Raw genomic sequence first — 14,739 nt, forward strand, 5'->3', positions numbered from 1 at the left:
CATGCGCGAGCGGGCCCTGAGCCCGGTGGGTCGAGCACTCAGGTAGTGCGCCGTGGCGCGGCGAGCGACCGGCTACTTCACTCGCGACACTTTGGTGACTTCAGTCGCCCCTCGGACCCACCCAGTACCTCGGCCTCCTTGAGGACAGCGCGCCGCCTGCGGCGCCTGGGACCACCGGCCGGCCGCGTTCTCACGTGCGGAGGCCGCCGCAGTGACCCCGCCCCCGGGCCCAGGATGTGAGGCCGGCGGGGCGTCCCCGCACTGGGCCTGGGCGCCGGGAGAGACCGGCTCGGCGGCGCCGGGCGATGGCCCTGCTGCCGGTGATCCTCGCCTCCTGGAGCCTGGAGCAGTGACGGGGCTGGCAGGCGAGGGCGAGGTGGCCGCGGGCGCCATGGAGGGGGTGCTGTATAAGTGGACCAACTATCTGAGCGGTGAGTAGGGGGCGTGCCAGGGTTCCGGTCCTTTGTCTGAGCCGAGGGAGGGCGGCGTCGGGACTCGCCTCTTGGGTGTCGGGGTCACGATCTCTCCTGAGATCTGAGAGGCCTGCGTGGACTGGGAATGTTTCTCCACAGTAGTTCTCTGTCTCCCCTGCGGTACAGACACAGCCCCCTATGGGGGCTGGGTGGGAGCGGCAGCTCTCCTCACTTCCGAATCCTGAGATTTGGGGTGACTTGAAAGGCACAATGACCTCGGTGTCAGGGGGAGGGAAATGCTAATTCCGACTGTGGGGTCCTCTGGGAGTCTCGAATTCTGGCGAAGGAGCTGGTCTTGGGAAGGTTTCATGTGAATGCGAGCAGAGGTCAAAGGTTCTTTTTCAAAGTCCCCAGTACGAGCACGTTCCTTTTGTCACTTGCAGAGTTACCTGAGTGCAGACCAGGGTATCTGAGTCTCAGCTCCAAAGTATGCACATTTTTGGTTTTCTTACCGAACATTTCTTTTTGTTTTACAGACTCGGAAATGACCGTAAAATAGGATGCAAATATTAGCAACTCTTTTCTTGCCATGCTGAACAGAACGGCTTAAAAATAGTACCCTTTCCAATTTGTGGAAGTACTTCATATCTTGAGAAGATCATAACTATTTTTCAGCTGTGAATATGATTCAGAAGGAGCCTTTTCATAAATGAGTATATAAATAAAAGCCTTCTGTGCGCTGAAAACTGTGCTAGGCACTTTTTTGAAATTAAACTTTTTATTATGGAAAATGAGGTAGGCAGGCTCTTACAGTTTTAACAGCAATGTATTTGAAATGAGAAATATTCCCAGTGATTCTTAAGTGGTGGAGGTGTATTTTCCCGTCCTGTGGAGCCTAGGATTTTTTTTTTTTTTTTGGGTCGTAGTATGATTTTCTGGGGTGTTTTAAGGACGTTTGTGTCTGGGAGGATCAGTTGGCAGTAGTGACTTTGATGAGGTTATAAAGCACAGCTGAAAGTGCGCCTGTTGGTGGCACCCAGAATCTCTTCCCTATGCATAGTGATTACAAGTTAATTCTGTTTATTTTTCTTGTGATCATTAGTAGAAACTGAGTAAGGAGAAGTGTTTTAGAAGACTTGCTCTTTGCTTCAGGGACCTTCATTTGATGTATTAGATGTAGATACCTCATGACTGGGTTTGGCTGAATGTTAGGGAGGATGTTTGATCAAGTGATTTGCCTCAGAGGTATCTCTAAGCTCTGAGATGTAGGATCTTATGCCCCTGAGTGAAATTTAGTCACTGGTCTTGGTTCTTTCACCCTTTTCCATCACACATGCCTTTTAACTTATTTCTTTCATCCTCAGTGCTCTTTTTTTTTTTTTTTCCCCGTCTCCCTTTGCCCTCTTTTTTCCCCTCTCCTTTACTCTTCTCCTCCAAGTTTACCTCTTTTACCAAGTTTAGTCTGTTGTTACTGTACCTACTTCCTGCTCATGAAATGCCCTTTTCCCCCTGATTTTCTTTATGTATCCTTCAAAAAAGCTAAATTTCTCTGGAAGGATCTTTGGAATCTTCATCATGTGGTGCCCGTACCATCTGTTCTGTTGGAAAAAGTCTACTTTTTTCTGCCCCAAGTGAGAGAAGTTAATTTTGTGAGTGATGCCATCATGGTGAAAGCCCTAAAGAAAAGAAACATTGGAGCCATTGCCAGTGGCTGGCTTTACATTATGCTGCTTGTTCCCCTGTCTCACAAGCCACCTCATTGTGGACACACTGTGCATAAAAGCCCATCACACCACAGGGGACTTTTCCTGGGTGTATATTTGCGTGCATGCGTGCGTGTGTGCGCGCTCAGTTGTGTCTTTGCAACCCCATAGACTGTAGCCTCCCAGGCTCCTCTGTCAATGGAATTTTTCAGGGAAGAATACTGGAGTGGGTTGCCGTTTCCTACTCCAGAGGATCTTCCTGGTCCCAGGATCAAAACCGAGTCTCTCACTCATGTCTCCTGAATTGGCAGGCGAATTCTTTACCACTGCGCTACCTGGGAAGCCTTCCCTAGGTATATTTAAAATTACTGTCCAGTGCAGTCTCTTTCCTTAGGAGATACATTTACTCTGGAAAGGAATGGTAACAACCTAGGTGAAGCAAATGCATCCTAGTTTCTTTCCTTCGCCTGTGCAAGTTAGTCTCCCCAAAAGAGCATAGTGTGAGTGTTAATGACAAGCGCTAATGAAGACACCATTAATTTTCTTCTGAAGCTGTTTTTTTAAAGTAACATTTTTTTTTCTTATGGTTTTGCACATAGTAATTTAAAAATACATGTAATATCTAAGTTTTTGTTCATTTTGAGTTTTCTCCAAAGAGAGTACTTAACCCATTTGTGTATTTCTGTCATGTGCACAGCTTGATACGGGATACCTTATGTCCACATCTGAGTGGAGACTTAGCAAATCAGTTTATCAGCCAATCCTTTGAATCCTTGGAGGATGTTGTTAATTTCATTCACCAGCTGCTGTGTGCTGGGCCCTGTTCTGGGCACAGGGCAAGCAGTGTTAAGACAATGTTCCTGCCTTTCTTAAACTTACAGTCTGGTGGGGGAGACAGGCATTCATTGGCTAAGTGGTTAGAAGCAGGTGCTCAAGTGTGTGTGATTTGAGAGGGGAGGAAGGGAGAGGCAAGTCCGGGTCATTGGGGAAGGCTTCCTTTAGGAAAATACCTAAGCAGAGCCTGAAGGTTAAATAAAAGTTGGGTAGGTGGTGAGGCCAAGGCAGAGGTGCAGTTGGAGGCTGTAAGGAAAAACTTTTTAGGTACGGAGAATATCAGTGTGAAGGCCGTAAAGCTGGATAAAGATTGGTGAGTTTAAGGAAAGAAGACCCAAAAGTCTGGAGAGTTGAGAAGAGGCTCCAACAAGACTGCAGAGATGGGGGGCAGGCCTGAAATTGCACGGCCTCATAGGCTGGTTTAAGCACTGCAGAGTGATTGTTCATGCACGTGTGTGTGTGTGTGCACACAGATGTGCGAGTATGCATGTGTAAGTAAGAAAGAAATGATGAGATTGTTTAAAAGCTTACTTTGGCTACATTTGTTGTATTTTCCCAAATACTGTAGTTATTTCGTGAGCTTCTCTTGCCTCTTGAATTAAACTGTTTAGGTTTCAATTACTGAAAGTTGTAAACATCCATCAAGACCTGAGAATAGCTGTATCTTAATTGCTTGCATGAGTGTACTGCTAAAATACAGAAAGAGAAAAGTCTCTTTTACCTAATATATTAGGCACGCTCAAGTACCCTGTGCTCCATCAGAGAAAAGGAAAAGAAAAGGAGTGTCTGTGTATTTTCTCTAACATTCTTGAGCTACCCAGTTTTGAGCAGCAGAACATTGGGTATTCTGGGATTTAGTGTCCAGCCCTATCTTCACATATTAGAGGATTAAACCAGAAATGGAAAGGGAATGGATTAAACATTTCACAAACATCTCTGTTGTATGAGACATAATGTTAGGCCACTGTGAGTTTGTTATTTGTATCTTTCAAGCCCTAAACGTTAGTCGAGGGGTATTACACCTACTTGGTTATTCGTTAATGCTCCATAGTAGAACGCTAGTTGAGGAGTCAAAGAAACCTGAAGTCTGGTGCCAGCTCTGTCGCTGCCAGGTGCAAAGTCACTTTATCATTCTGAGCTTTAATATCTTCCTCCATAAAAGTGATGAGATTTACCCACTAATAATTGTAACAATAGTAAAAAGACTTAAACACTTCTGATGTTCCAGACACTATTCTAAACATTTTGCACAGATTAAGTTACTTAATCTTTGCAGCAATTTTAGGAAGCAGTTGACTTTTATTATTTCCAGGTGAAGACATTGAGGCACCGAAGGATGGGGGACGGAACTGGCCCAAGGTTACAGAGTTAGTAAGTGCCTCCAGTGTCAGTGCTCTGCTCATTACATAATACTTGCAAAGGTCCTTCCTGCTTGGTCATTATATAATTCTAGCTGATTCATAATGTACCTATATTTAAAGTATGTTGGCCTGGAATAGCAGACTTTATTTGGGAATGGGAGGTAGGGGGGCGAGTCTGGGAGCAAGGAGGACTATGCCTAGTGTTGGGCATGTGTTTTGTCACTAAGAAATGTTCAGGACTGTGCTCCGAGCTTTCTGCTTTCAGTTCTAGTCCGCTTTCCTGCCCACTCAGCGCACAGGAGGGCTGCTGTCATGAGCTCTGGCCAGCTGCAGGCTTCTTGGGCCCCTCCAGTGCGTTAGGGCACGAGCGCATTGCAGTACTGCATTCCACAAATAACAGAAGCTTGCATCTTGCATCATGCTCAGCAGATGATTGTCTGAGACGGTGCTACAGTCTTGCTTATCCCCCCAGGTAGAAGGTGACGCTTGTCCAGGTATGTTTGTGCTGGGTAGACAGCACTAAGAAGTCATCTGGAATGTGAGTGATCCAGAGCATGGGCTCACAACCACTAGTCAACCTTTTCTGTTGTAATTATTTCTAAATATCTTTACCAAGAAAATAATTAATTAATCTATCATGAATTTTACCCATGTAAAGTATACTCATCAGTGTTTTTTATGTATTCACAGAGTACAACCATCAGCACAATCAATTTTAAAATATTCGCCCTATCCTGAAGAGAAGTACCCCCTAGTGACCGTTGCCACCCCACCCCCTCTTGCCCTTGGCAACCACCAAGGTTGTATACATTTGCCTGTCTGTATAAATTTGTCAGTTCCAGGCATTTCATATAAATGCAGTAAGTGGAATCATACATTATGTGGTCTTCCTTTACCTAGTATAATGTGTTTTTGCTAGGTTCATCATTGCTGTGGCATGCATCAGTACTTTATTCCTTTTTATTAAGAAATAATATTCTACTATATGGAAATATCATTTTGATTATCTACTCATCCATTGATGAACATTTGGACTGCTCATTTTTTTTGGTTAATATGAGTAATGGTGCTGTGAACATTTGTATCAGATTTTTGTGTGGATGTTTTCATTTCTCTTGAACATTAATCAAAGAAGCAGAATTGTTGGATCATGTGGTAACACTTTAACAGTTTGGAGAACTGCTAAACTTTTCCAAAGTGACTTCTCTGTTTTATACTCTTGTTAGTAATGAAAGAAGGTTCTTATTTCTTCACATCCTCACCAATACTTGCTAATGTCTGTCTCATTATATCCATCCTAGCGAGTGTGAAGTGATAGATCCGTGTGGTTTGATTTATATTTCCCCAGTGACTAATAATGTTGCTCATCATCTCATGTGCTTATTTAGCCATTTGTATATCTTCTTTGGAGAAATGTCTGTTCATATCCTTTGCCCAATTCTTAATTGGATTATTTATTTTTCATTACGGAATTGTTAGGGTTCTTTATTCTAGATACAAGTTCTTTATTACATATATTATTTGCAAATGTATTTTCCTGTTCTGTAGATTGTCTTTCACTTCTGTATGGTATCATTTGCAGCATAACATTTTTAAAATTTTGATATTTATCAATTTTTTTGTTTATTGCCTGTGCTTTTAGTGTCAAATCTTAACACTTTGCCTAACCCTAGGTCCTTTTTTTTTTTCTAGAAGTTTTTTTTTTTTTTTAATAGTTCTAGCTCTTCTTAATCTCCATGAGTTTTAGCTTTGTGACAGCAAGAATAATAGCTATACAAGGTTTGTTATAAAGATGAAATGGATAGCATATATGAACCTGCCTAGTACATAGTTCACTTAAGGGTAGGTTAATTGGATAGTAGTTTTGATTAATAATGCTAGGAAAAAATCAGTTTGTATTGCCTGTATGAAAATTGTGGTTTCTCATGGTTTCTGAGAGAATATGTATCCTGAATTCCTTAAATCGTTCTTTTGGAAGTTGGAGGGGTATAAATTATAAAGGAAAAGATTCAAATAAACCACCGGAATTTTGGAGTTGACTTTGCAGTCCTATGACAGTCATCCTTGTGGATGATGATTATTGCAGATCACACAGTTCTGTGTACCACTTGTCTTTGTACTTTTGCTCCCAGCAAAAATTAATTAATAATTTGTTAAGGAACATAAGAGATGTGAAACTGTTGCCTCATTAGCACTCTACCAGAAGCAATATCTGTCTTCCTCTTGATTTGGATATGTTTGATTGGATATACTAAGAGTGATCCATGGAGTATTATGTGATTGAAGTGGTTTATGGATGGAAGAAGCCTGGGGGTCATTGTTCTCAGACTGCACTCTCAGTGTTTAGTCCTTACCACTGCTGTTACCCTTTCGTCTTATTTAGAATTGAGCAAAAAAGCTCAATTTTGCTTATCCCCCCATGTAAATGGTAATACTTGTTCATATATGTTTTGCCCTCCTCCAGGGGATCTTTCCAATCCAGAAATCGAACCCAGGTCTTACGCATTGTAGGTGAATTCTTTACCATCTGAACCACCAGGGAAGCCCCAAGAAGATCATGGTCTAGTGGAAATCTTTCTCAACTGTGAAAATGCCCTTCAGCTTAATTTGTGATTTTGACCTTTAAGCTTTTATATGGTTATTCTGAGGCTGTGTCTTGACAGGCCTTAGAGGGAGGGACCACATTGCATGTAGCGGGTCCCTTGGGATAGTTATATGTTACTGATCATTTTCAGGGAAAATTTCACAGAAAAGAAGGGACCGAAGGGTGGTGAAAATGCCCTTCCAGCTAAATTTGTGATTTTGACCTTTAAGCTTTTATGTTGTTATTCTGAGGCTGTGGCTTGACGAGGCTTAGAGGGACCACATTGCATATAACTGGTCCCTTGGTGTAGTTGGATGCTACCAATCACCCTCAGGGAAAGCTTCACAGAAAAGGAGGGACCAAAGGGTTGGTGAGATTGGCTTGGACAGGAGTACGTGTGAGAGAACAGAAGAGACCCTCAGTGGAGAAACCAGCAGGACTAAGAAGGAGGGTTCTTTTCTGGGAGCAGGAGGATATACTGGGGTGTTAGTAGAAGATTAGATTATTAAACCGAACCAAGTCTGAGAGTTTCAAATTGGTGTTGTAGGGAGTCTCTAAGATATAGTAGAAACCTTGCCCAATTTAAAATAATGTTATGTGTCTTTACCGAAAGTAAACAAGAAATCAATAACAGAAAGATGCAGGAACTCCCCAAACATTAGGAAATTAAACAGTAATACATCAAAATAACCTGTGGGTCAAAGAAGACTCCAAGAAAGTTAGAGGATATTTTCAATTTAAATTGAAAACATAACAGTGGTTGGCCAGGGATAAAGGATTGGGGGAAGGGCTTGGATAAAAAACGAGTAGCACAAAAGAATTTTAAGAGGAGAATGATGGAATTTTTCTGTATCTTGAGTTGTTAGAGGACTATGTGTTTATCGAAACACAGAACTGTTAACCAAAGAAGAAATTTCACTATGCATAAATTTTAAAATACTAAAAATTTTAAGTTTTTAATGGAGTGCAGTTTTTAATTTTTTTAAAATTTTTTTGAGTGATGTGTTTGGATGAACTACTCGTCACAAGACTGCTGAGTAAAAAATAAGGGAAACTACAATGTGTTTTAGTCAGATGTATGTTTGACTCACAAGTAATCATTTGTTTGATTTGTATTTTAAAGAAATGAGATCTCTAAAATTTTTGATTTAAAAATGATGGCTGTTATGAAATAAAAAAGAAATATATAGTTATAGTGCAGAATTAACTTGAGCTATGCCCTGTTATATCCAAATATAAGTGCATGTTTTTAAAGAAAAATTGTTCTCATTAAAAAAATATATATACCATCCATTGTTACTTGAACTGAAAAATGAATTGTGCAAATGATTACTGTCGATTAAACATAAAAAGACATTTGCACTATGTGGGGAAAAAACCAAGCTGCTAACAGTTTTGCAATAATGATCTTCAAATTTTTAGTTTCTTTGAATAATGTTTTGTAGTTTTCAGAGTATTAGTTTTACACTTCTTTTGTCAAGTTTATTCTTGTTTTATTCTTTTTGATACTATTGTAAGTGAAATTATTTTCCTAATTTTATTTTAAGATTGTTCATTGTAATTTTATAGAAATACACTTGATATATGTATGTTGGTCTTAAATCTTGCAACTTTGCCAAACTCATTGTAATAGTTTTAAAAGGGATTCCTTTTTAAAAAAAAATATATATATATATATATATATATATATATATATATATATATATATATATACATTAGCATGTCTGAGAACAGAGGTATATTTGTTTCTTCCTTTCCAGTCTGAATGCTTTTTGTATAATTCTGTACTCTAATTGCCCTGGCTAGAACCTCCAATACAGTGTTGCTTAGAAGTGGTGAGAGTAAGTATCTTTGTTTTATTCCTGGTTTCATGGGAAAAGCATCTGATCTTTAGTGGCTCAGATGGTAAAGAATCTGCCTGTAATGCGGGAGACCTGGGTTCAATCCCTGGGTTGGGAAGATCCCCTGAAGAAGGGAATGGCAACCTACTCCAGTATTCTTGCCTGAAGAACCCCATGAACAGAGGAGCCTCGTGGGCTGCAGTCCATGGGATCACAGAGTCGGACAAGACTGAGAGACTAACATAATGTTAGCCTTGGGTCTTTGTAGATGTCTTTATCAGGTTGAAGACGTTCCCATTATACCTAGTTTTTTTAAAAGAATTTTTATGAAAGAGTGTTAGATTCTGTCAAGTATGTTTCCTACATTTACTGAGGTAATCATGTGATACCTTTTTAGAAATATTTTATTTGCAAAAAAATCCAGCTCAGGTTTGAAGAAAGAAGTGGACTTCTATTATTCCATGTAACTGGAAAGTCCAGAAGGTATCTTATCTGTAGGTATGACACAGTCTGACTGAGGTGTTCAAAAACTGTCATCTAGCTTTGCTTCCTTTTCCTGACTCCCTCCTGTCCCTTCACCCCCTTTCCTTGTACCTGTAAATGTGTTTATGTCCATGTGATGGCACAGTGACTGCCAGTGGTGGCCCCAGGCAAACACCTGAGACCAAAGAGAAAAGAGAGAGTCTCCATTTCCTTCCACCTTTCCCCAGTCCCAGCAAAAGTCCCAGAATTGTTTCTGGTTGGGCCACTTGCCTGTCTTGGAACATAGCTCTGAGGAAAGAGGATGTGAAGCTCTAGTTAAGCCTGAATCACATGCCCACCTTGGGGCTTGTCAGCCCCATTGAAACTACATGGATAGAGTGTGGAGAAGGGGGTCTTCAGTAATAGAAATGTAGGAGGTGGATGCCTGGTTGCCAAAACTAAATGTCCACTTTACCTTCTACAGTGAAATAATCCAAGATAATACAAAATGTGTGAAATTGGCATTTAAATACCCCATCCCTGGCAGCAGTAGCTTGTAGGTTCTGAAACTTTTCCTACTTATTGAAGTTTCTCAGCTAATCTTCCTAGCAGAGGGTTTGGCTGACACACCATTCCATCTCCAGTAGGGGATGGCAAAAAAAGGGAGTGGGGTTCCACGGGAAGATAGTCTAATGGTAATTGAGTGAATCAGGGACTGGTACAGACCCATAGTTTTTAACCGCTCTTTTGCTACCTTGAATATTTTATTATTTTCAAGTGTATTAATCAGGGTTTTCCAGAGAAACAGAACTGTGTATTTCCATATGAGGAGTTTTATGATAGAAATTGGCTCATGCAGTTATGGAGACTGTAAAGTCCTAAGTCTGCTCTCTGCAAGCTGGAGAACTAGGAAGGCTGGTAGCTCAATTCAGTCAGAGTTCACAGGCCTGAGAATCGAGGGTGGTGGTCACATCTCAGGTAGAGAGCAGACTTAGCCTTCCTCTCCTTTCTGTACTATTCAGGCCCTCATTAGACTGGATGCTGTCCACCTGCATTGGTGAGGGCAGTCTTCACTCAGGCTGCTGCTGCTGCCAAGTCACTTCAGTCCACTGATCCAAATGCTAATGTCTCCCAGAGACCTCTTCATAGACACAACCACAAATAATGTTTTACCAGCAATCTGGACATCAGTAGGCCAGTCAAACTGATATATAAAATTAATCATCACTGTAAACCAAGGTAACAGCAGATTAATTTAAAGCAGGAAGTGGATTAATGGCCTCTTCATCATCCATGCCTCTTTTCTCATGCAGTTCATCCATCATTCCTAAGGTATATACGGGCTTCCCAAGACAGGACATCTTGAAAGAGTGTGTTCTCTACACTACTCTGGGCTCTCTATTTGTTATTTAGTTCCAGAGTCAGGATTTCCCAGGCAAGAATACTGGAGTGGGTTGTCATTTCCTTCTCCAGGGAATCTTCCTGACCCAGGGATTGAACCCACGTCTGTACGTTGGCAGTCAGATTCTTCACTACTGAGCCACGCAGGGAAGCCTGGTTTCTCCACTGCTCTGCCATTAAGTCTTAGATAATGGGAATGAGACTTCTGTGGTCTCTTAACATGCTGTCTGAAATTCTAGAAACTTGATGCTTTAAAGAAAAGTTTTTCTTGGTCATAGTTTTTCTAGTTACGAACTACAGAATAAAATAATTGAATCCCTTCTATTGTTACAACTTTTCCTAGATAAATACAGAACCTGTTACAGAGAAGGTATTGTTACAGTTACTGTTATCATTTACAAGCTACTTTTAAAATACACTGTAGCTGTGCTGTGTGTGTGTGTGTGTGTGTGTGTTTGCGCTATTTAACAGTTTTAAAATTCCTGTAAGATAAACCTAGTCTTTACCACATTTTTTCAATTTTTAGACATTTTTCACATTCCAACAGCTCTGAAGCCAGGAAGCACCTGGGAATGAGATCATGTCATTGCTTAATGGGCACGTTATTTAAAAAAAAATTTTTTTTTTATTGAAGGATAATTGCTTTACAGAATTTTCTTGTTTTCTGTCAAACCTCAACATGAATCAGCCATAGGTATACATATATCCCCTCTCTTTTGAACCTCCCTCCCATCTCCCACCCCAACCCACCCCTCTAAATTGATACAGAACCCGTTTGAGTTTCCTGAGCCATATAGAAAATTTCCATCCGCTATCTATTTTACATATGGTAATACAAGTTTCCATGTTACTTTTTCTGTACATCTCACCCTCTCCTCCCCTCTCCCCATGTCCATAAGCCTGTTCTCTATGTCTGTTTCTTCATTGCTGCCCTGTAAATAAATTCTTCAGTACCATTTTTCTAGACTCTGTAAATATGAGTTACAATACAATATTTAGCTTTCTCTTTTTGACTCACTTCACTCTATGTAATAGGTTCTAGGTTCATTCACCTCATCAGAATTGACTCAAATGCATTCCTTTTTATGGCTGAGTAATATTCCATTGTGTGTATGTACCACAACTTCTTTATCCATTCATCTGTCGATGGACATCTAGGTTGCTTCCATGTTCTAGCTATTGTAAATAGTGCTGTAATGAACAATGGGATACATGTGTCTTTCAATTTTGGTTTCCTCGGGGTACATGCTTAGGAGTGGGATTGCTGGGTCGTGTGGTGGTTTTATTCCTAGTTTTTAATGAATCTCCATATCATCTTCCACAGTGGCTGTATCAATTGACATTCCAACCAACAGTGCAAGAATGTTCCCTTTTCTCCACACCCTCTCCAGCATTTATTGTTTGTAGACTTTTTGATGATGGCCATTCTGACCAGTGTGAGGTGATATCTCTTTGTAGTTTGGATTTGCATTTCTCTAATAATGAGCGATGTTGAGCATCTTTTCATGTATTTGTTAGCCATCTGTATGTCTTCTCTGGAGAAATGTCTGTTTAAGTCTTTTTCCCACTTTTTGATTGGGTTGTTTGTTTTTATGGCATTGAGTTGTATGAGCTGCTTCTGTATTTTGGAAATTAATCCTTTGTCAGTTGTTTCATTTGCTGTTATTTTCTCCCATTCTGAGGGTTGTCTTTTTACCTTGCTTATAGTTTCCTTTCCTGTGAAAAAGCTTTTAAATTTAATCAGGTCCCACTTGTTTACTTTTGTTTTTATTTCCATTACTCTAGGAGGTGGATCATAGAGGATCTTGCTTTGATTTATGTCATTGAGTGTTCTGCCTGTTTTTTTCCTCTAAGAGTTTTATAGTTTCTGGTCTTACATTTAGGTCTTTAATCCATTTTGAGTTTATCTTTGTGTGTGGTGTTAGGAAGTGTTCCAATTTCATTCTTTTACATGTAGCTGTCCAGTTTTCCCAGCATGATTTATTGAAGAGGCTGTCTTTGCCCCATTGTGTATACTCTTGCCTCCTTTGTCAAAGATAAGGTACCCACAGGTGCATGGGTTTATTTTTGGGCTTTCTATCTTGTTTCATTGGTCTATATTTCTGTTTTTGTGCCAGTACCATACTGTCTTGATGACTGTAACTTTGTGGTATAATCTGAAGTCAGGAAGGTTGATTCCTCCAGCTCCATTTTTCTTTCTCAGGGCTGCTTTGGCTATTCGGGGTCTTTTGTGTTTCCATATGAATTGTGAAATTTTTTGTTCTAGTTCTGTGAAAAATATCATTGGTAATTTGATAGGGATTGCATTGAATCTGTAGATTGTGTTTGGTAGTATAGTCATTTTCATAATATTGATTCTTTCATCCCAGGAACATAGGATATCTCTCCATCTGTTTATGTCATCTTTGATTTCTTTCATTAGTGTCTTATAATTTTCTGTGTACAGTTCTTTGGTCTCCTTAAGTAAGTTTATTCCTAGGTATTTAATTCTTTTTGTTTCAGTGGTGAATGGGATTGATTCCTTAATTTCTCTTTCTGATTTTTCATTGTTGGTATATCAGAATGCAAGTGATTTCTGTGGATTGATTTTGTATCCTGCAACTTTGCTAAATTCACTGATTAGTTCTAGTAATTTTCTGATACTATCTTTAGAGTTTTCTATGTACAGTATCATGTCATCTGCAAACAGTGAAAGCTTTACTTCTTTTCCAATTTGGATTCCTTTTATTTCTTTTTCTTCTCTGATTGCTGTAGCTAGGACTTCCAGTGGTGAAAGTGGGCACACTTGTATTGTTCCTGATCTTTTGTTCCTGGGGGAATGCTTTCAGTTTTTCACCATTGAGAATAATGTTTGCTGTAGCCTTACCATGTATGGACTTTACTGTGTGAAGGTAGGTTAATTCTATGTCCATTTTATGAAGAGTTTTAATCATAAGTGGGTGTTGAATTTTGTAAAAGGCTTTTTCTGCATCTATTGAGATTATCATATGGTTTTTATCTTTCAATTTGTTAATATGGTATATCACATTGATTTTGCATATGTTGAATCCTTGCATTCCTGGAATACACCCGTCTTGATCATGATATATGAGTTTTTTATGTGTTGCTGGATTCTGTTGCTAAAATTTTGTTGAGGATTTTGCATTTATATTCATCAGTGATATTGGCCTGTAGTTTTCATTTTTTGTGTTGTCTTTGTCTGGTTTTGATATCAGGGTGATGGTGGCCTTATAGAATGAGTTTGGAAATGTTCCTTCCTCTGCAATTTTTTGAAAGAGTTTTAGAAGGATAGGCATTAGCTCTTCTCTGAATGTTTGATAGAATTCTCCTGTGAAGCCATCTGGTCCTGAGCTTTTGTTTTTGGGGAGATGTTTGATCACAGCTTCAATTTCAGTGCTTGTAATTGGGTTGTTCATGATTTCTATTTCTTCCTGGTTCAGTCTTGGAAGATTGAACTTTTCTAAGAATCTGTCCATTTCTTCCAGGTTACCCATTTTATTGCCATATAGTTGTTCATAATAGTCTCTTATAATTCTTTGTATTTCTGCATTGTCTGTTGTAACCTCTCCTTTTTCATTTCTAATTTTGCTGATTTGAGTCTTCTCTCTTTTTTCCTTGATGAGTCTGGCTAAAGACTTGTCAGTTTTATTTATCTTCTTGAAGAACCCGCTTTTAGTTTTTTTAATCTTTACTATTGTTTCTTTCATTTCTTTTCTTTTTTCCTTGATGAGTCTGGCTAAAGACTTGTCAGTTTTATTTATCTTCTTGAAGAACCAGCTTTTAGTTTTTTTAATCTTTACAATTGTTTCTTTCATTTCTTTTTCATTTATTTCTGCTGAGATCTCTGTGACTTATTTCCTTCTACTAATTTTGGGGTTTTTTTGTTCTTCTTTTTCCAGTTGTTTTAGGTGTAAAGTTAGGTTGTCTATTCAGTGTTTTTCTTCTTTCTTGTGGTAGGGTTGTATTGCTATAAACTTCCCTCTTAGAACTGCTTTTGCTGCATCCCATAGGTTTTGAGTTGTCGTGTTTTCATTGTCATTTGCTTCTAGAAATTTTTTGATTTCCTTTTTGATTTCTTCAGTATCCTGTTGGTTATTTAGAAATGTATTGTTAAATCTCCATGTGTTTGTGTTTCTTACA

General features: G+C 39.5%; 1 protein-coding gene across 1 annotated transcript in view; it reads left to right on the forward strand.

Moving 5' to 3' along the window:
• The window catches only part of PLEKHA8 (pleckstrin homology domain containing A8), a 69,385-nt gene continuing 54,646 nt past the window's right edge, over window positions 1-14,739 (forward strand). The window contains exon 1 of the mRNA XM_005679257.3: window positions 1-431. Coding sequence (XP_005679314.1) covers window positions 392-431 — 40 coding nt within the window. The 5' untranslated portion in view covers window positions 1-391. The remainder of the gene's footprint in view (window positions 432-14,739) is intronic.

Source organism: Capra hircus, chromosome 4 (assembly GCF_001704415.2).
Source record: "Capra hircus breed San Clemente chromosome 4, ASM170441v1, whole genome shotgun sequence".
NCBI lineage: Eukaryota > Metazoa > Chordata > Mammalia > Artiodactyla > Bovidae > Capra > Capra hircus.